At 41.0% G+C, this 21,071-nt stretch overlaps 2 protein-coding genes and 1 long non-coding RNA gene across 4 annotated transcripts; 1 reads left to right on the top strand and 2 right to left on the bottom strand.

Annotated features, from left to right (window-relative positions):
- Nucleotides 1-1,197: 1,197 nt before the first annotated feature.
- Nucleotides 1,198-9,719, bottom strand: LOC106572622 (transcription initiation factor TFIID subunit 8). Of its 2 annotated transcripts, none has more exons than XM_014146968.3 (8): nucleotides 9,507-9,719; nucleotides 9,066-9,225; nucleotides 8,776-8,862; nucleotides 8,612-8,674; nucleotides 3,103-3,227; nucleotides 2,814-2,961; nucleotides 2,485-2,627; nucleotides 1,198-1,792 (listed from the first exon to the last, which is right to left on the bottom strand). In XM_014146968.3, exons 1-8 carry the CDS (start codon nucleotides 9,552-9,554, stop codon nucleotides 1,652-1,654), a joined length of 915 nt encoding a protein of 304 aa, XP_014002443.1. In that variant the 5' UTR covers nucleotides 9,555-9,719; the 3' UTR covers nucleotides 1,198-1,651. The 2 variants fall into 2 exon arrangements, with proteins under 2 accessions (XP_014002443.1, XP_014002442.1); XM_014146967.3 differs by having other exon boundaries at nucleotides 8,776-8,874; nucleotides 9,507-9,718.
- On the top strand, nucleotides 9,137-16,966 carry LOC145860917 (uncharacterized). The gene is made up of 2 exons (XR_014380697.1): nucleotides 9,137-9,245; nucleotides 15,653-16,966. It is a non-coding gene; the product is annotated as an uncharacterized LOC145860917 (long non-coding RNA).
- LOC106572624 (uncharacterized) lies at nucleotides 10,549-11,599 on the bottom strand. The gene is made up of 2 exons (XM_014146969.3): nucleotides 11,476-11,599; nucleotides 10,549-11,229 (listed from the first exon to the last, which is right to left on the bottom strand). Exons 1-2 carry the CDS (start codon nucleotides 11,593-11,595, stop codon nucleotides 10,876-10,878), a joined length of 474 nt encoding a protein of 157 aa, XP_014002444.1. The 5' UTR covers nucleotides 11,596-11,599; the 3' UTR covers nucleotides 10,549-10,875.
- Nucleotides 16,967-21,071: the final 4,105 nt, after the last annotated feature.

The following is a 21,071-nucleotide window of genomic DNA, read 5'->3' as shown; positions in this document are numbered from 1 at the left end:
AAGGAAGACAGAAACATGGCAGCGCGGGATGAAGGGACAATTATTAGCATCTGTCAACATTGCATTTTTTATGTCGCAGTGATTATCTATTTACATCAATAAAAATGTCGGAGCTTATCGTTTAATTTATAGCTCCCCTGCGAAGCGTCGCATTAGGTAGCGACCAAGGGCGGAAGCCATTTCCGACCCACTGTGCACCTAACCGGCTGGGCAACGACCTGTCATTTCAGGGAGCCCCACACCTGGCCCCAGCTGCTATGACAATCATGTTGTGAGTTTCTCAGTCCTATACTGTCATGTTCTTTCAACAACCCTCTATCCCCTATACCTGTAATACTGTTGTTTTCAAATAAACCAATTGGTTGTTTTCAGCATTGTAATACCTAATGCATTGCAGAAGCTACTCAAACAGCCAGTTAAAATAATGCTAAATACATTTTATTGTGAAGTGTTTCGTGTTGGTCATTGTCCCATCAAGTTGCTACCATTCTGTATGATGTACAGAAGAGACCTGAGAGGGATGCAGATTGTAACCTCTACTTTCCGTACATTTTCAGGTCTCTGAATACCCTTTTCTGTAAATGTGTTTTCTTCCCACCACCCAGATAATCACTCCTTCCCCTCAGAAGTATCAGCAGGACAGAACATGGTGTAAAGTGTACCCTCTTGGAAGAACCCCCTTCAACTACACCACAAAGAGGTTCAGGACCAAGCCTGTTACAGCTGACTCAACCCAGGGTGAGTGTGTGGTTATTGGTAATGGCACTCTCCAAACTGTCCATGGTAGGAAAACACTAATTATCTATTGTATAAATGCATTGCATGTATCAACCTTCAAATAGATTGACCACTAACAGCTGTTTTTTCTGATGCAGCCCTGGGGCATATGCTCATGATACTACTCAGAGCCGGAAGGTGTTGTGGCTTATGAACTTTGGCTCCCCAGACTGGGGTAGACTGCCCCCGACTCAAGAGGAAAGCCTTGAGGACAGAAGTGGGTTTATTTTACTCTGCATTACTATACAAAGTAATACAGAGATTCTTGTAAATGTATCTTCAGCAATAACATCTAATGCCATTGCATGTTTGTCTTACATAGCTGCTTTGTGACAAGGAGTTTGCCAAGCAAAGGACATATCTACAGTTGTTGTACTCCTGACTCTGCAGGGAGTCAACCTGATACAAGCATAAATAAAGTGTTTTTATATATCAGCTTTAATATAGATATTCACCATTCTCTCCAGGTATACAAAGTGGACAATGAAGTTGCCAGATTTTTGCCCTCATGTGTATTTGATGATTGGCTAAAATGTGTTATTTGGGTAAATTAAAGGTTTTCATGTTAAAATACAAATCAAAACATTGATTTCCTACTCATTATTTACCAATGACTGAACTCATAATTTGGAATGTTACATATTTTCTTTCACGACAGAACCACTCCACAAATTTGAAAAAATGTATAGCAAAATGTTTGTTTTCTCATGAATGTAACTAGTGAAGAATGTCATAATGAGCAGTGTTTGCCCTGTAGAAAGGTGAGAGTCCCACTTCTCACAGAGGCACAGAACCGTTGACTGCTTCTTACAATTTACCCTTTGTTGTGTCTGACAGATAGAAGTCCGAATTAGTAGCTAAGTGTAGTAAACATTCACTTCTTCCTCCTCACTTTGGGTTTCTTGACCGGCCTCAGGTATGGATTGTCAATCATGTTTTCTTCACTGGCCTTCACTGAGGGAACCACACCCCCAGGGGGAAGCATGGAATTCTCCTTATCAGCTCCAGGATCATCCTGAATTTGAATAAAGGTATAGATGAGGAAAATGAACTTAATTTAAAAAATATAAACTCATTTACAACTAGCCTTGCCATGGACTCCATATTAGAGATGGATACTAGCAGTGTCATCCCAATAAGGATGTAGCAATCAACACCAGGTACAGGTGAATATACATTGTGTATACCAAACATTAGGAACACCTTTCTAATATTGAGTTGCACTCCACACGCCTTTTGCCCTTAGAGCAGCTTTAATTCATTGGGGTTTCAAAAGCGTTCCACAGGGATAATGACCAATGTTGACTACAATGCTTCTCACAGTTGTGTCAAGTTGGCTGGATGTCCTTTGGGTGGTGGACCACTCTTGATACACTCGGGAAACTGTTGAGCATGTAAAACCCAGCAGCGTTGCAGTTCTTGACAGAAACTGGTACGCCTGGCACCTACTACCATACCCCATTCAAAGGCACTTAAATCTTGCCCATTCACCCTCTGAACGGCATACATACACAATCCATGTCTCAAAGCTTAAAAATCCTTCTTTAACCGGTCTCCTCCCCTTCATCTACATTCACCTGGGCAGTCCATGTCAGGGAAAGCAGGTGTACCTTGGTTTTTCTCATTCTGTATAGGTGTAACCACATTGCACTGCAGATAATATAACTCTGGGTTAAATATTTCCCTTGGCCCTTGTCCCTGACTCACATTGAGGTTGTTTCCTGGCGTGTTCTCGCTGTCTGTCTGGTCATCCTGTTCAGAGGAGTCCGTCTCCTCCAGAGTCTGCAGCTCCAGTTCTGAGGGCAGTAGGGCACTGAGATATGGGATGGAGCTGGGCCGCGCTGCGATCACTGGCAATCACAATAACAAAGGCACAAGTATTATTACCAATGCAAACACAGGCACACAACACTGTCTGTAGTAAGAAATGAGATTAGTGGGAACTGAAAACTTTTTTTACAGATTGAGAAAGAATGAAGGGAAACATATAACAGAACTAGAATCACGCGTGACCACAACGACGAGCGCTCGCTCACAAGGAAAGGCAGTGATGTCATCCTTGAAAAGGCTCTGTGTTTCTCCGGTCTTGGCCATGAAACGTGTGAGAGCTCGCTCCACGTCTCTCCTCTGAGAGGCTGCCTTCTCTCGCACCACCTGGTAATCTGACACAGGCTCCCGAAACGTCTGTGACAGAAAGACAACAGGGAGGAAACTCACTCATCTTTCATATCTTTTCAGTAGACTACTGGAAAAAGTCTAAAAGAGTATTAATACTAAGATAAGTATGTTTCTGGCTGGGAAAACTAAGAAGTGTGGTTGACTCACTGGAGTTTTGATGTAGGTGTGTGGATCAGGGAACTCAGGGAAGTGGCTGGGTATGTGGGAGGGATGAGTGCGTTTCTGTCCAGCGATCAAGGCCTTCGGGATCACAGGAGCATTCGTTACTGGAGCTGAAAAACACACACAAATTGTCAGGTAGGCAACTAGGCGTCACAATTACTTTCATTCTAGGACCAGTCACTACTGCTCTATAGTGTTCTTGTGTTTTGTGCTCAGTTCTAGTCCAAGGGTATTCACATAGTCTTCTTTAAAATAACTTCAGTCCTCTTTAAAGTTAACTTATATTTGTATTCACACTGTCCTTGCCTTTGAATGAGGACTCAACTCTTTTGCAAGTTAACTACACCCATTTTGTGGTCCGAGTCATATTTGCATCCACATTCCTAAGTTTAGAAAGGAACCAATATCTTTTTCCAAAAGTATCTTTTTCCTCAGTAAAACGAGTCCTATATCGACATAACCTGAATGGCCGCTCAGCAAGGAAGAAGCCACTGCTCCAAAACCGCCATAAAAAAGCCAGACTACGGTTTGCAACTGCACATGTGGACAAAGATCGTACTTTTTGGAGAAATGTCCTCTGGTCTGATGAAACAAAAATAGAACTGTTTGGTCATAATGACCATCGTTATGTTTGGAGGAAGAAGGGGAACGCTTACAAGACAAAGAACACCATCCCAACCATAAAGCACGGGGGTGGCAGTATCATGTTGCGGGGGTGCTTTGCTGCAGGAGGGACTGGTGCACTTCACAAAATAGATTGCATCATGAGGAAGAAAAATGACGTGGATATATTGAAGCAACATCTCAAGACATCAGTCACGAAGTTAAAGCTTGGTCACAAATGGGTCTTCCAAATGAACCCAAGCATACTTCAAAAGTTGTAGAAAAATGGCTTAACGACAACAAAGTCAAGGTATTGGAGTGGCCATCACAAAGCCCTGACCTCAATCCCATAGAAAATTTGTCGGCAGAACTGAAAAAGCATGTGTGAACAAGGAGATCTACAAACCTGACTCAGTTACACCAGCTCTGTCAGGAGGAATGGGCCAAAATTCACCCAATTTATTGTGGGAAGCTTGTGGAACGCTACATAAAACATTTGACCCAAGTTAAACAATATAAAGGCAATGCTACCAAATACTAATTGAGTGTATGTAAACTTCTGACCCACTGTATGAAAGAAATAGAAGCTGAAATAAATCACTACTATTATTCTGACATTTCACATTCTTAAAAAAAAGTGGTGATCCTAACTAACCTAAAACAGGGAATTTTTACTAGGATTAAATGTCAGGAATTGTGAAAAACGGAGTTTAAATGTATTTGGCTAAGGTGTATGTAAACTTCCAACTTCAAGTATATATATATACACACATACACTTTTTTGTTCTTTTTTTTTTTTAACCGTCCCCCTGTCCTTGACTTTTCCTAATTAAGTCTATATTTTCATTTAAGATCTGCAGTTATAACCAGTTTGAGGAATGCATGCATGCACACACACACACATATATTTATGATTTTTGTCCATTGCCCCTCCTTCTCCCAACAGTATGGCCTGCTCTGCTCCTTCTGACAGTTGAAAGTGCAGTGCCCAGCTGATATTGCCTCGAAAGTGAACCTAAACTATACTGAAACTAATTTCACACATAACAGATTAAATAAATGAAGTAAATTATGAAGGGGAGAATGGGTGAGCTGATGAGTGAGGGGATACGAATGATGCATAATTATGTAATCACCAATTGTGAATGAAGAACAGGGCGGGCCATTCTATTGTATTGATCCATTCTAATTATAATCTTAAAATGGTATGTACCCTATATCAGTCCACCGAATCAAAGCAATTATCAGTCTACTTGGAGTAGATTACACAGTGAGAGTGTGCATAATTGTACACGCTGAACAGCTTTCAGTATCTGGGAAAATATCCACATCGGGCAGCTGGTGAGCGAGTGTCAGAGACCTTACGTTGGCAAGGCGAGAAATGATACCATGGACATTTCTTAACTTCACTATGATTGGATAACAATATGCTTGCAAAGAAAACAAGTCTGTCCGGCACCATGAACAAAGTGAGATGGGACCTCCCTCTGCGCAAAATAAGGCACCAGCACAGCTGTTGTTACAACGGTTCTGAAGAAAGACAAGACTATTGGAACACAATAAAGAGAAAACCGGAGACTATTACACACTACAACCAAAGAAAGGTCCTGTGTAGCTCATGTGGTAGAGTATGGTGCTTGCAACGCCAGGGTTGTACAGTGAGGGAAAAAAGTATTTGATCCCCTGCTGATTTTGTACGTTTGCCGACTGACAAAGAAATGATCAGTCTATAATTTTAATGGTAGGTTTATTTGAACAGTGAGAGACAATAACAATAAAAAAAATCCAGAAAAACGCATGTCAAAAATGTTATAAATTGATTTGCATTTTAATGAGGGAAATAAGTATTTGAACCCCTCTCAATCATAAAGATTTCTGGCTCCCAGGTGTCTTTTATACACACTCTTAAAGGGAGTGCTCCTAATCTCAGCTTGTTACCTGTATAAAAGATACCTGTCCACAGAAGCAATCAATCAATCAGATTCCAAACTCTCCACCATGGCCAAGACTAAAGAGCTCTCCAAGGATGTCAGGGACAAGATTGTAGACCTACACAAGGCTGGAATAGGCTACAAGACCATCGCCAAGCAGCTTGGTGAGAAGGTGACAACAGTTGGTGCGATTATTCGCAAATGGAAGAAACACAAAAGAACTGTCAATCTCCCTCGGCCTGGGGCTCCATGCAAGATCTCACCGTTGCAATGATCATGAGAACGGTGAGGAATCTGCCCAGAACTACACGGGAGGATCTTGTCAATGATCTCAAGGCAGCTGGGACCATAGTCACCAAGAAAACAATTGGTAACACACTACGCCGTGAAGGACTGAAATCCTGCAGCGCCCGCAAGGTCCCCCTGCTCAAGAAAGCACATATACATGCCCGTCTGAAGTTTGCCAATGAACATCTGAATGATTCAGAGGACAACTGGGTGAAAGTGTTGTGGTCAGATGAGACCAAAATGGAGCTCTTTGGCATCAACTCAACTCGCCGTGTTTGGAGGAGGAGGAATGCTGCCTATGACCCCAAGAACACCATCCCCACCGTCAAACATGGAGGTGGAAACATTATGCTTTGGGGGTGTTTTTCCGCTAAGGGGACAGGACAACTTCACCGCATCAAAGGGACGATGGACGGGGCCATGTACCGTCAAATCTTGGGTGAGAACCTCCTTCCCTCAGCCAGGGCATTGAAAATGGGTCGTGGATGGGTATTCCAGCATGACAATGACCCAAAACACACGGCCAAGGCAACAAAGGAGTGGCTCAAGAAGAAGAACATTAAGGTCCTGGAGTGGCCTAGCCAGTCTCCAGACCTTAATCCCATAGAAAATCTGTGGAGGGAGCTGAAGGTTTGAGTTGCCAAACGTCAGCCTTGAAACCTTAATGACTTGGAGAAGATCTGCAAAGAGGAGTGGGACAAAATCCCTCCTGAGATGTGTGCAAACCTGGTGGCCAACTACAAGAAACATCTGACCTCTGTGATTGCCAACAAGGGTTTTGCCACCAAGTACTAAGTCATGTTTTGCAGAGGGGTCAAATACTTATTTCCCTCATTAAAATGCAAATCAATTTATAACATTTTTGACATGCGTTTTTCTGGATTTTTTTGTTGTTATTCTGTCTCTCACTGTTCAAATAAACCTACCATTAAAATTATAGACTGATAATTTTTTGGTCAGTGGGCAAACGTACAAAATCACTGTAGGTTCAATTCCCACGGGGGACCAGTACAAAAATGTATGCACTCACTACTGTAAGTCACTCTGGATAAGAGCGTCTGCTAAATTACAAAAAAGGTATGTCAAGCAAAAGTTACAGAAATTGTGTCAACTGTTAGGACAAGGGATAACAGCTAAATCAAAGTCTATTTGTCACGTGCACCAAATACAACAGGTTTCAAGGCTGACGTTTGCCTTCCCTGTAGCTCAGTTGGTAGAGCATGGTGTTTGCAATGCCAGGGTTGTGGGTTCGATTCCCACGGGGGGCCAGCACAGGAAAAAAAAATGTATGAAATGTATGCATTCACTACTGTAAGTCGCTCTGGATAAGAGCGTCTGCTAAATGACTAAAATGTAAATGTGTAGACCTTACAGTGAAATGCTGACTTACAGGCTCTAACAATAGAGCAAAAAAGGTATTAGGTGAACAATAGGTAAGTAAAGAAATAAAACAGTAAAAAGACAGTGAAAACAGTAGCGAGGCAATAAAAGTAGCAAGGCTACATACAGACACCAGTTAGTCAGGCTGATTGAGTTAGTATGTACATATGGTTAAAGTGACTATGCATATTATGATGGACAGAGAGTAGCAGTAGCGTAAAAGAGGGGTTGGTAGTGGTGGTGGCAGATGTGTTGCTACCTATTAAAGTCTCTGGCCACTAGGAGCGCCGCCTCTGGGTGAGTGGTTTCCTGTTTGCTTATTTCCTTATACAGCTGACTGAGTGCTGTCTTAGTGCCAGCATATGTCTGTGGTGGTAAATAAACAGCCACAAAAAGTATAGCTGAAAACTCTCTAGGCAAGTAGTGTGGCCTGCAATTTATCACAATATACTCTACTTCAGGCGAGCAAAATCTAGAGACTTCCTTAGATTTCGTGCACCAGCTGTTTACAAGTATGCATAGATCGCCCTGCCTCGCCTCGTCTTACCAGAGTGTGCTGTTCTATCTTGTAGACCAAAAACTGCTGTCATTTCTTCCGTCGCCATTTTAGGAATCTAACTTTTGCTATTGGATAGAAATGCACACAATATAAGCATGAGCTGACAATAATTGACTATTTTTGACTGCTGTCATATCGACATTCATTATAATGCTATTATTGCTTGTGTCGAGTTTCACTATTTAAGGCCACTTGGCACTTATAATGGTGTTTAAGCTACTGATGTTTTCGCCGCGTGTATTTTGACTGTGCGTTCTGGTGGTTGGGGTATTTTTTGGCCATTATAAAAATAAACTTTCTGTGATCCAACACATATGCTTTCTGTTTCATAGTTGTAACAATGGCACTCCATGAATAACATTGATTGAACACTTATTTTGTTATTTATTTTTACATATCGTATTCTAATGTTTTTTTATTGATTTTTTATTCAACTAGGCAAGTCAGTTAATAACAAATTCTTATTAATAATGACGGCCTACCCCCCGGCCAAACCATCCTCTAACCCGGAAGACGCTGGGCCAATTGTGTGCCACCCTATGGGAATCCCAATCACTGCCGGTTGTGACACAGCCTGGGAACGAACCAGGGTCTGTAGTGAAGGCTCTAGCACTGCAATGCAGTTCAATAGACCGCTGCACCACTCGAGAGGCCAATGTTACCTAAGAACTTCAAAAACACAACCAAATGATTACTAACAGTAAAGACATACTAACAGTAAAGACATACTCACGGGCAGTTATAACCATCCTCTGTGATCTCTTGGCATACACTGGCAAAGTGTTCACATTGAAACCTGTGGTGATACATGAGAGATACAGTTGATGAAGGCAAATTAAATAGGGATTTCATTTTCAAGCTGTAATTCTTTAGCATCTTTCCTGAAGTTAAACTCACCCATTTCAATGAGTGTGACCACAGTGTCAGAAAGGGTGGGTGTGATTCTGGCTGTGTGTTCACAGTACGCCTTGGCACAACGTCCCACTTCAGATATGTCTCAAAAAGCATAGGGAATAGACACCAATTAGTGGTCAGTAATACAGAAAATTGTGATTATTTCTTAAAAAGCCTAGTCACTTGACATGGCTTGTTGTTTAATTCAAGACAGCAAAGGGTTATTGTTAGTTTAATCCCAAACTGAAAACATGTATAACATTTTCAATAACAACAAAACAATGGTTGCATACAGCTCTGGATCATCTCAGTGAGTGATTCCACGGCCGCCTTCTCTGCGCTTTCGAACCCACACTCTGTCAGCAGCGAGCTCACCACCACTTGGAGGGTGCGACGCCGGGCAAGCTGGTAGTTCTCTGCCGGACTGGACGTCGCCTTACCACCCCCTGAACGCTGTAAAACAAACATATGTGGTGAGTGAGAAAACTCTTTCACTCAGGGATAGCAAACTACAATAGATAGTTATTATACGTTTAGTCAGCATTGTTGACGTCAACGCCAGTTCACAAAACAGCAAGTCAGCCACTTTAGCTACCTACAACATTCGTTTAAACGTAACGTTAGCTAGTGAATGGCTTTCATTTGATGAGCCCCCCCCCCCCCAAATTATAGCGTATTTTAATTTGCTAGTTAGCTAACGGCGTTACATAACTATGACAAAATATTTTATTTACCCCTACTACAGCACTGAATCCACCCGCCATCACCGCAGGGTCTGCCATCTGCACGGTATGGTGATTATTTGCTATCAAAAAGCTACAGTTACTTCACAAAGTTACGCCTTTCTGACTAACTAATAAATTATCTAGCTAACGTTACTGTAGCTAGCTAGGTACAGCCAGAAAAACAACATTGACGCCATTTCCGGCAGGACAGGCAGTTTCTGCTTATAAAATAGATTTGCTGCCACCTACTGCATGAACTGTCTAAAAGCAATTATAAACTGGGTGGTTCGAGCCCTGAATGTTGACTGGCAGCCGTGGTATATCATGCGTATGACAAAACATTTATTTTTACTGCTCTAATTACGTTGGTCACCAGTTTTTAATAGCATTTAGGCACCTCTGGGGTTGTGACATATTGCCAATATACCACGAATAATGGCTCTGTCCAGGCAATCCGCGTTGCTTCATGCATAAGAAAAGCCCTCTTATTGGCCATATACTACACCTCCTTCAGCGTTCCTGTCCCTTTTCAAAATGTGTGTCCTCTCTGAAACCTAGAGTATATAAACATTGGATTGCTGATGCTATGTATAGGCCAATGATAGGCTTTGAAGCCACTGACCTCCATACTGGTACACCTCAGAAGGAGCAGTCCTTCGATAGAATTCTACAATATTTAAATTAAATGTTTCAAGGACAGAATTACATGTTTTTATGTATTTCTTTCTTGTATGGGGAACAGTAACATTGGACCTCTCTAAAAAAATCTACCTTAAGATTTTTTTTATATATCTTTTTATTTATGTTCAATTCATATAAGTATGCATGAAGGTGTCTGTAATAGAACATACTTGGCAAAAACTAATGTAGACATTTATAAATGCATTTCTATAACTTTTTACACTAGTGGAGGAGTACAAAAATGTCTGCGCAGTGGCCTTACTAAAACAGCGCCCCCTGTTAGTCATCTAGGGTTTATATACATTATTGGGCAGGCTACCTTAGGTTACTCAAAACACTGTTTGACATGAACCACATCATGACCCAGTGGTAACATAAAATAGGTTTATTAGGTCGCCAAAAGAAAATACAAGTTCTCAATCAGTCATAGAGCTTCTGCTGCCCAGCAGCCAGTCATAACTGTAGCCTGTTGTTGCATCGGTCCATCCATCCATCCATCCATTCAGTCTCTTCTCTTCTCATTGCTAATACGTCAAGGTGTCCCTAAACATGGCCAAATTATCATGATAAAATCACCAAGTGCAATCCCTTTTGATTGCCGGGTGGATTTAGCTTATTTCACAACATTTTGTGTTCTAAGTGTTGGTTTCATTAGTGTGTGTAGAGTTCAATCAACATGAGGAGTTGCAGTGCATCTTCAACAGGCATGTGACCTGATAGACGCCCTCCTCTGACGACTTTCCAGTGGCTTCTTAGCATCAATCTCCGTTTGCAACTCATCTACAACATCAGGCTCGTCAGTGATTATCTCTGGCTCCAGCATTTGCCTCTTCTTCTCCTCTGTGATCAACTTCATAATTTCCTCATCTAATGGTTCCTGTTCACAAAATGGCATGCAGACCTTTTCCACCAGCCCACCGACCACTCCAAACAATGCCAGGGTAGAACCCAGCAGGTACACCTTCATCATGCCCCGACTGGGCCTCTGGCTCAGGATCTCTTTAGCGAATGGAATGATCTCGTTCATGGTCTCCATTGTCTTAAGTTGAGTCTATGGAGAAAAAAATGACATTTAATAATTAATAGGCTATTCAATGGCTCTGCAAAGAAAAAATAAATCATTTGCTAAATGATTAGTATTGACCGCCGATCATTTCATGATCATCATAATGCATGAAGTAAAATATCAGTGAAAATATCTCAAATATTCCGACAATGTAGATTTCACTGTATAATTCCAAAATAGATTGAATAAAGAGTACTCAGAAAAGAGCAGAAAATATTTTAATATACTTACTTGTATAGGGACCTGTTCAATTATTTCCTTAGACTTCGTCTTAGTCGAGCATCCACAAACGAAGATGCAATGAGATGTGCTGGGTTTTATACACAATGAGATCCATGTCAACTCCCACATAGTGTCAAATGATGAATATTCATGACGATGGGTGTTTAGAGCAAGTGCAGTGGTGGAGGCAACTGCTTTGAGGCAATGTTTTCAATGTCTGGTGCAATTGGCATTTGTCCAGGGCTGTTTTAGAAACAGCCAGGAGTGGGTACAAAGGCAAAGTCATCGGAAAACCCCATCTTGCCAAAATATATTGTGCAAGTAATATCACGTGAGTCACATGTGTTTGGGTCATGCAACATAGATGCAATGGTGTGGTTGGACAAGTTAAAATGATACTCTAGAGGTTTTGTATAATTTCAGCTAGTAGTTTTGAAAGTAGCGATCATGAGTCAAAAAGGGTCCCTGAAAATTGTGCACAAATGTGTACTTCGTCATCCATTTCATATGATATGCTACGTCCTGAAAAATATGATATGCTATGAATTCCAATTTGTATGATATGTTACGAATTTGTAAGTGCTTAAGATCCCGGACTGCATCTTTATTAAGTGTAGTAGTGCTAAATAGGCTACTGTATTACTGCAGTCTTATCTCGTGAAAAGCAGTCATCACTAAGCCCTGAGTGTCAGTTTGACAGTGTATGATGCTACGTAATACAACTACAGAAACTCATTGATCCTGCTGCTTTTAAACACTGCTATGAGTGTGGCCTGTTAGTTCTACAATGACGTGTCATCAGAAAGAAAAAAAAGTGGAATTATTTCCAAGGTTAAAGTCCTGACCCTCTTTTGTGTGTCTCATCTACCTGCAAAACTTTGAAGTTGAACTAGGCAAATAGTTCATCATAAGAGTGAAACTTGTATTGCCTACTATTCTTTTATATTCTGGAATTGACAACTCCACAATGAAGAATAAAGAGAGCTTAGACTAACACTACACATGTTGCTGAACATTCACCATCATGTGCATTTGGTTGATTGGTTTGTGTCCAGTGTCTGAACATTGGCCATCATGTGTGGTTGGGTGGTTTGTGTCCAGTGTCTTGTACATTAAACACCATCAGGAGAGGTTGACTTACATCCAATGAGAATTATTTGATGTTAAAGTACCTCCCCCATTAAGATCAATCAAATTATCTCTGTGGCTACCCCTTTATTGGTTGGAAAACCATAGATGCAGTGTTAGGTTCATCCTTAATCAAACAAAATTGTACAGATAGCTTTGTGTAAGTCCCAATGCCTCTGAGACCTCCTGTGTCAGTGACTTAGCCTATGGGTATCCACAATAAATGGGTGTATATATTGACATTGATGATAAATCGATGAGGTTACGTTGGATGTGTGTGAAGAACCATGCCCTTTGACATGATTTCCAAAAGGAGGACAAGAGGAGGAAGGCAGTCGTCTGGTTCTGTTGTGAAATAGTCTGTTCCCCATCACTCGTCACAGAGGGCCATGTGCTGTCATTTCAGCATTACTGAAATGGCACTGATGGCGATAATAAAATTCATATCATATTGTCAGACCTGGGTGACTGTTGAAAAGGCTTTTTCACACTCCAGACCCACTGACATTCTTTAAAATGTGACTGCCAGTCAGACCAAAGGTATAAAGTCCACTGTAAAATTGCATTGTCACACATTGCTATCTGGAATCCTGGGATGCCCACTCATGTTCTTTATTCTCATGCTATGTGCACAGTAAACTCAACCTTTCCCTTCTCACTGGTTCTTGGCAATGGTAAACTCCCTAGAAGTAATGTTGCGTAATGTGGCTGCAATTATGCTGTCAAAAAAACCCTTACGTGTAAGAGGAGAGCTCCACAAACTCTACGCAGACTCTCTGTTTAAGAAGTGGCTCTGAACTGGCATGTATGTGACTGTGAAGAAACTGGGAGACTGTTTGGGGACCGTTGCCCCATATTTCTGGGTTCTGTGCCACGCTCTTTTGCCTGAATAGGAAGTCTGTCTCGCTAGCTGTGCTCCAAGTCAACTATCTTGGGGTTGGGAGGGGAGGGAGGTAGGGTGGGAAAGAGGGATAACACACTGCATGTAGGGCTCATGTGGGGACCTTTTCATCCATACCACATGAGAGGAAAAGACAAAAGCACACCAACTGGGGTCAAACGTTTTGTGTAGCCTTCCACAAGCTTCCCACAATAAGTTGGGTGAATTTTGGCCCATTCCTCCTGACAGAGCTGGTGTAACTGAGTCAGGTTTGTAGAACTCCTTGTTCGCACACACTTTTTCAGTTCTGCCGTCAGGGCTTTGTGATGGCCACTCCAATACCTTGACTTTGTTGTCCTTAAGCCATTTTGCCACAACTTTGGAAGTATGCTTGGGGTCATTGTCCATTTGGAAGACCTATTTGCGACCAAGCTTTAACTTCCTGACTGATGTCTTCAGATGTTGCTTCAATATATCCACATCTTTTTTCTTCCTCATGATGCAATCTATTTTGTGAAGTGCACCAGTCCCTGCTGCAGCAAAGCACCCCCACAACACAATGCTGCCATCCCCGTGCTTCACTGTTGGGATGGTGTTCTTCGGCTTGCAAGCCTCCCCCTTCTTCCTCCAAACATAACGATGGTCATTATGGCCAAAGAGTTCTATTTTTGCTTCATCAGACCAGAGGACATTTCTCCAAAAAGTACGATCTTTGTCCACATGTGCACTTGCAAACCGTAGTCTGGCTTTTTTATGGCGGTTTTGGAGCAGTGGCTTCTTACTTGCTGAGCGGCCATTCAGGTTATGTCGATATAGGACTCGTTTTACTGTGGATATAGATACTTTTTACCTGTTTCCTCCAGCATCTTCACAAGGTCCTTTGCTGTTGTTCTGGGATTGATTTGCAGTTTTCGCACCAAAGTACGTTCATCTCTAGGAGACAGAACGCGTCTCCTTCCTGAGCGGTATGACGGCTGCGTGGTCCCATGGTGTTTATACTTGCGTACTATTGTTTGTACAGATGAACGTGGTACCTTCAGGCGTTTGGAAATTGCTCCCAAGGATGAACAAGACTTGTGAAGGTCTACAATTTTTTTCTGAGGTCTTGGCTGATTTCTTTGGATTTTCCCATGATGTCAAGCAAAAAGGCACTGAGTTTGAAGGTAGGCCTTGAAATACATCCACAGGTACACCTCCAATTGACTAAAATTATGTCAATTAGCCTATCAGAAGCTTCTAAAGCCATGACATCATTTTCTGGAATTTTCCAAGCTGTTTACAGTCAACTTAGTGTATGTAAACTTCTGACCCACTGGAATTGTGATGCAGTTAATTATAAGTGAAATAATCTGTCTTTTGTTGGAAAAATTACTTGTGTCATGCACAAAGTAAATGTTCTAACCGACTTGCCAAAACTATAGTTTGTTAACAAGAAATCTGTGGAGTGGTTGAAAAACGGGTCTTAATGACTCCAACCTAAGTGTATGTAAACTTCCGACTTCAAGAGTATCTGATTTAATAACATTGGACTAGCTAGCTGATTTAATAACATTGGACTAGCTAGCTGATTTAATAACATTGGAATATCTATCTGCTTTAAAGCAGTATTTTTGAAGAAGGAGATTTGGTAGAAAGTATAAGAGGGACAAATAACATACATTTATGTGTTTTCAGATTATAAAAAAAAAAAGAGTCCTGTATTGCTGCTGGTTCCCTTTATCTAATATTAGGTTTTGGTTGAAGATCTGATAATATTCAGTATAAAAAAAATGCAAAAGTAAAGAAAATTAGAAAGGGGGCAAATACCTTTTCACGGCACTGTGTGTGTGTGTGTGTGTATGTGTATGTGTATATATATATATATATATATATATATATATATATATATATATATATATATATATATATATATATATATATATATATATATATATATATATATATATATATATATATATATATATATATATGATCGGATGATCTCTGCATGTGTGGTTCCCACCGTAAAGCATGATATATATATATATATATATATATATATATATATATATATATATATATATCTTGCTTTACGGTGGGAACCACACAGTATTTCTCTTGTCTTATCCGGTGTCCTGTGTGTATTTAAATATGCTCTCTCTAATTCTCTCTTTCTCTCTTTCTGTCTTTCTCTCGGAGGACCTGAGCCCTAGGACCATGCCTCAGGACTACCTGGTATGATGACTCCTTGCTGTCCCCAGTCCACCTGGCCGTGCTGCTGCTCCAGTTTCAACTGTTCTGCCTGCGGCTATGGAACCCTGACCTGTTCACCGGACGTGCTTGTTGCACCCTCGACAACTACTATGATTATTATTATTTGACCATGCTGGTCATTTATGAACATTTTAACATTTTGACCATGTTCTGTTATAATATCCACCCTGCACAGCCAGAAGAGGACTGGCCACCCCTCATAGCCTGGTTCCTCTCTAGGTTTCTTCCTAGGTTTTTGGCCTTTCTAGGGAGTTTTTCCTAGGGAGTTTTTCCTAGCCACCGTGCTTCTTTCACATGCTTTGCTTGCTGTTTGGGGTTTTAGGCTGGGTTTCTGTACAGCACTTTGAGAATATCAGCTGATGTACGAAGGGCTATATAAAAATAAATTTGATTTGATTTGATTTGACATGCAGAGATCATCCGTTCACCTACTCTACGTCTCACAAAGACATGGCGGTTGGAACCAGAAATCTCAAATTTGGACTCCTCAGACCAAAAGGACAGATTTCAACTGGTCTAATGTCCATTGCTTGTGTTTCGTGGCCCAAGCAAGTCTCTTATTATTGGTGTCCTTTAGTATTGTTTTCTTTGCAGCAATTTGACCATTAAGGCTTGATTCACGCAATCTCCTCTGAACAGTTGATGTTGAGATGTGTCTGTTACTTGAACTCTGTGAAACATTCATTTGGGCTGCAATTTCTGAGGCTGTTAACTCTAATGAACTTGTCCTCTGCAGCAGAAGCAACTCTGGATCTTCCTTTCCTGTGGCAGTCCTCATGAGAGCCAGTTTCATCATAGCGCTTGATGGTTTTTGCAACTGCACTTAGTGATAATGGCGCCAAAGGACCAATTGTGCTACTGTGTGTGTTTTTTCACGTTATTTGTAACTTATTTTGTACATAAGGTTTCTGCCACCGTGTCTTATGAACTAAAAGAGCTTCTAGATATCAGGACAGCGATTACTCACCCCGTACTGGATGAATACTTTTTCTTCAATGAGTCGGACAGGAAGGATTTACTTCAGACGCCCGACAAGGCCCTCATCCCCGTCATTCGCAGGAGAAGAGACGGAGGTATCAGGGACGAAGGTCCAGGTGCCTTGTAAGGATCTGTCACTGAGAGGGTAATCTACCTTTACCACCGGTCCTATTAGCCAACGTACAATCAATCAATAATAAAATAGACAAACTACGATCTTGTATATCCTACCAACGGGACATTAAAAACTGTAATATCTTATGTTTCACCAAGTCGTGGCTGAATGACAACATGAATAACATACAGCTGGAGGGTTTTAAGATTTTTCGGCAGGATAGAACAGTGGCCTCTGGTAAGACAAGTGGTGGCAGTATATGTATATTTGATTTTTTCTTTAAGGATTTACTCCAGATACGACCAGGCCCAAATCCCTGTCATTCGCGTGAAGAGAAGACACAGATACAGGGGACGCAGGTCTGAGTGCCACCCACCTCTACCATCCTTCTTATTGACCATCGTCCAATCATTGGAGAATAAACTGCATGAGCTCCGTTCAAGACTATCCTACCAATGGGACATTAAAAACTAGTATCTTATGTTTCACCGAGTTGTGGCTGAACGACAACATGGATAATATAGAGTTGGCTGATTTTTCCATGCATCGGCAAGACAGAACAGCTGCCTCTGGTAAGACAAGGGGTGGCGGTCTGCATCTATTTTGTCAATAACAGCTGGTGTGAAAAATCAAATATTAAGTAAGTATCAAGGTTTTGCTCGCCTGAGGTCGAGTATCTCATGATAAGCTGTACACCACACTATTTACCAAGAGAGTTTTCATCTGTATTTTTCGTAGCTGTCTATATACCACCACAAACCGGGGCTGGCACTAAGACCGCACTCAATGAGCTGTATACAGCCATAAGCAAACAGAAAAACGCTCATCCAGAGGCGGCGCTCCTACTGGCCGGGGACTTTAATGCAAGGAAACTCAAAACCGTTTTACCCTATTTCTACCAGCATGTTAAAAACTTCTAAGGGCTAGACCCCTTTTTTCTCCACTTCCTGCCTAAATGATGTGCCCAAAGTAAACTGCCTGTAGCTCAGGCCCTGAGGCCAGGAAATGCATATAATTGGTACCATTGGAAAGAAAGCACTTTAAAGTTTGTAGAAATGTTAAAATAATGTAGGATAATATAACACAATAGATATGGTAGGAGAAAATTCAAAGAAAAACCAACAAAAATGTTTTTCTTTTGCAAGACCATCCTCTTAGAAATGCAAGACAAAGGTCATATTGAAAATAGCTCCCTGGATGCAATTCCTATGGCTTCCACAGGGTGTCAGCAGTCTATGTTCAATGTTTCAGGCTTGTAACTTCAAAAAGGAATAAGCATATCAGTTTTAGTAGAAGGACACAGTCTTGGAAATTTGCGTTTGCGCGCGCCATGAAGACATTACGCACCTGATAAAAATCGGTTTTCTATTGAACATACTTCTTTCCGAAATAAATATTATAGTTTTATTACATTTTAGGGTATCTGAGGAGTAAATAGAAACGTATTTTGACTTGTTGAAACAAAGTTTAAGGGTAGATTTTCGGATTCCTTTCTCTGCAAATTGAACAAGTGGATTACTCAAATCGATGGCGCCAACTAAACAGACTTTTTGGGATATAAAGAAGGAAGTGAATATTTATTCGTTATATGTGAATGTATGAAACCTGTGCCGGTGGAAAAATATTTTGATGTGGGTCGCCGTCCTCAAACAATCGCATGGCATGTTTTCACTGTAATACCTACTGTAAATCGGACAGTGCAGTTAGATTAACAAGAATTTAAGCTTTCAGCCGATATAAGACACTTATATGTATCTAAATGTTTAATATCCATAATATTTATGATTATTTATTTGAATTGCGCGCCCTCCAGTTTCACCGGAAGTTGTCCCGCTAGCGGGACACCGATCCTTAAAACCTGTTGGGGCTCGGGGGCAGTATTGAGAAATTTTGAAAAAAATATGTGCCCATTTTTAACTGCCTCCTACACCAACTCAGAAGCTAGGATATGCATATTATTAACACATTCGGATAGAAAACACTCTGAATTTTCTAAAACAGTTTGAATGGTGTCTGTAAGTATAACAAAACTCATATTGCAGGCAAAAACCTGTGAAAAATAGATTTAAAAAAAATGTGAATTTTGTGACTGTACTATTTAGTGTCATTGTTTTATAGATACCATAGTGAGAAAGGATTCATTTCGCAACACCTACGGCTTCCACTAGATGTCAACGATCTTTATAAAGTTGTTTGAAGCGTCTATGATAAACAGAGAGCAAATTAGAATGCAAGGAAGTTGACATGTCATCACTTCATTTTTTTGCGCCTGCGCATAAATCTGAGAAGCGTGAGTTTGTCATTAATTGTTTATCAAGACATAGGATAGGTTGTGTGAAAATATTACTGATGTTTAACGTTAAAAATGGACCAAAAGATTAATGCTAAACAAGGTTTGACATGTTTGAACGAACGTAAATAGATTATTTACTAGGTTTTTTTAGCTTTTCGGCGTGATTTTACAACCCCCCCACCACGTTTTGTGGGAGCATAATGAACGCTAACTACTTGGTGTTATTTGGACATAAATTATGAACTTTGTCAAAAGAAACCACATTTGTTCCGGACCTGGGATTCCTGGCAGTGCCTTCTGATGGAGATAATCAAAGGTAAGGGGATATTTACAATGTTATTATCGATATTAGATGATGCTAACTGTATAGCATAGCTTATTGTTCTTAGCATAGCACCCCGTTTATTGCAAAATGTGATTTCCCAGTAAAGTTATTTTGAGATCTGGCCATTCGGTAGCAATTACGAGATGATAATATATTATTCTTTGAATGACAATATTATAATTTACCAATGTTTTCGAATAGTAATTTTGTTATGTTCACCGGAAGCATTTCAGAGAAGAAAAAAATCTGAATTTCACGCTACTGTAAAATGCTGTTTTTGGATATAAATATGAACTTGATGGAACAAAAAATGCATGTATTGTATAACATAATGTCCTAGGAGTGTCATCTGATGGAGATTGACAAAGGTTAGTGCATAATTCTAGCTGGTTTCTGCTTTTGGTGACGCCTGACCTTGAATTGAAAATGGATGTTTGTACTTTTGTGGCTATGTACTGTCCTAACATAATCTAACTTTATGCTTTTTGCCGTAAAGCCTCTTTGAAAATCGAACAATGTGGTTAGATTAAGGAGATGTTTATCTTTTAAATTGTGTAAAATAGTTGATTGTTTGAGAAATTGAAATTATTCGATTTTTGATGTTTTGAATTTCCAGCCTTGTTAGCAATCCCGACTCGGGGTTCATTGCTAACCTGTAGCCCCAACAGGTTAAGAATTAAATGTGCAACCAGAGGGAAACAATCTTGAGAGCACCTTTACTTCACACACAGAGACGCGTACAAAGCTCTCCCTCGCCCTCCATTTGGCAAATCTGACCATAATTCTATCCTCCCGATTCCTGCTTACAAGCAAAAACTAAAGCATGAAGCACCAGTGACTAGGTTAAATAGGAAAGTGGTCAGATTTAGCAGATGCTAAGCTACATGACTGTTTTGATAGCACAGACTGGTAATATGTTCTGGGATTCTTCCAATGGCATTGAGGAGTACACCACATCAGTCACTGGCTTCATCAATAAGTGCATCGATGATGTCGTCCCACAGTGACCGTACGTACATATCCCAACCAGATTACAGGCAACATCCACACTGAGCTAAAGGGTAGAGCTGCCGCTTTCAAGGAGTGGGACTCTAACCCGGATGCTTATAAGAAATCCTCAGATGCACCACCAAACTGTCAAAGCATTAATACAGGACTAAGATTGAATCGTACTACACCGGCTCCGACGCTCGTCGGATGTGAAAGGGCTTGCAAACTATTACAGACTACAAAGGGAAGCACAGCCGCCAGCTGCCCAGTGACACGAGCCTACCAGACAAGCTAAGTTACTTCTGTGCTCGCTTCGAGGCAAGTAACACTGAAGCATGCATGAGAGCATCAGCCGTTCCGGACGACTGTGTGATCACGCTCTCTGTAGCCGATGTGAGTAAGACCTTTAAACAGGTCAACATTCACAAGGGCCAGACGGATTACCAGGACGTGTACTTCGAGCATGCACTGACCCACTGGCAAGTGTCTTCCCTGACATTTTCAACCTGTACCTGACTGAGTCTGTAATACCAACATGTTTCAAGCAGACCAACCTAGTCCCTCACGTCTGTTGCCATGAAATGCTTTGAAAGGCTTGTCATGGCTCACATCAACACCATTATCCCAGAAACCCTAGACCCAC

This window comes from Salmo salar, chromosome 15 (assembly GCF_965601325.2).
Source record: "Salmo salar chromosome 15, fSalSal1, whole genome shotgun sequence".
NCBI classification, from domain to species: domain Eukaryota; kingdom Metazoa; phylum Chordata; class Actinopteri; order Salmoniformes; family Salmonidae; genus Salmo; species Salmo salar.
The sequence above is the reverse complement of the archived record's forward strand: the minus strand, read 5'-3'. Positions and strand labels throughout refer to the sequence as shown.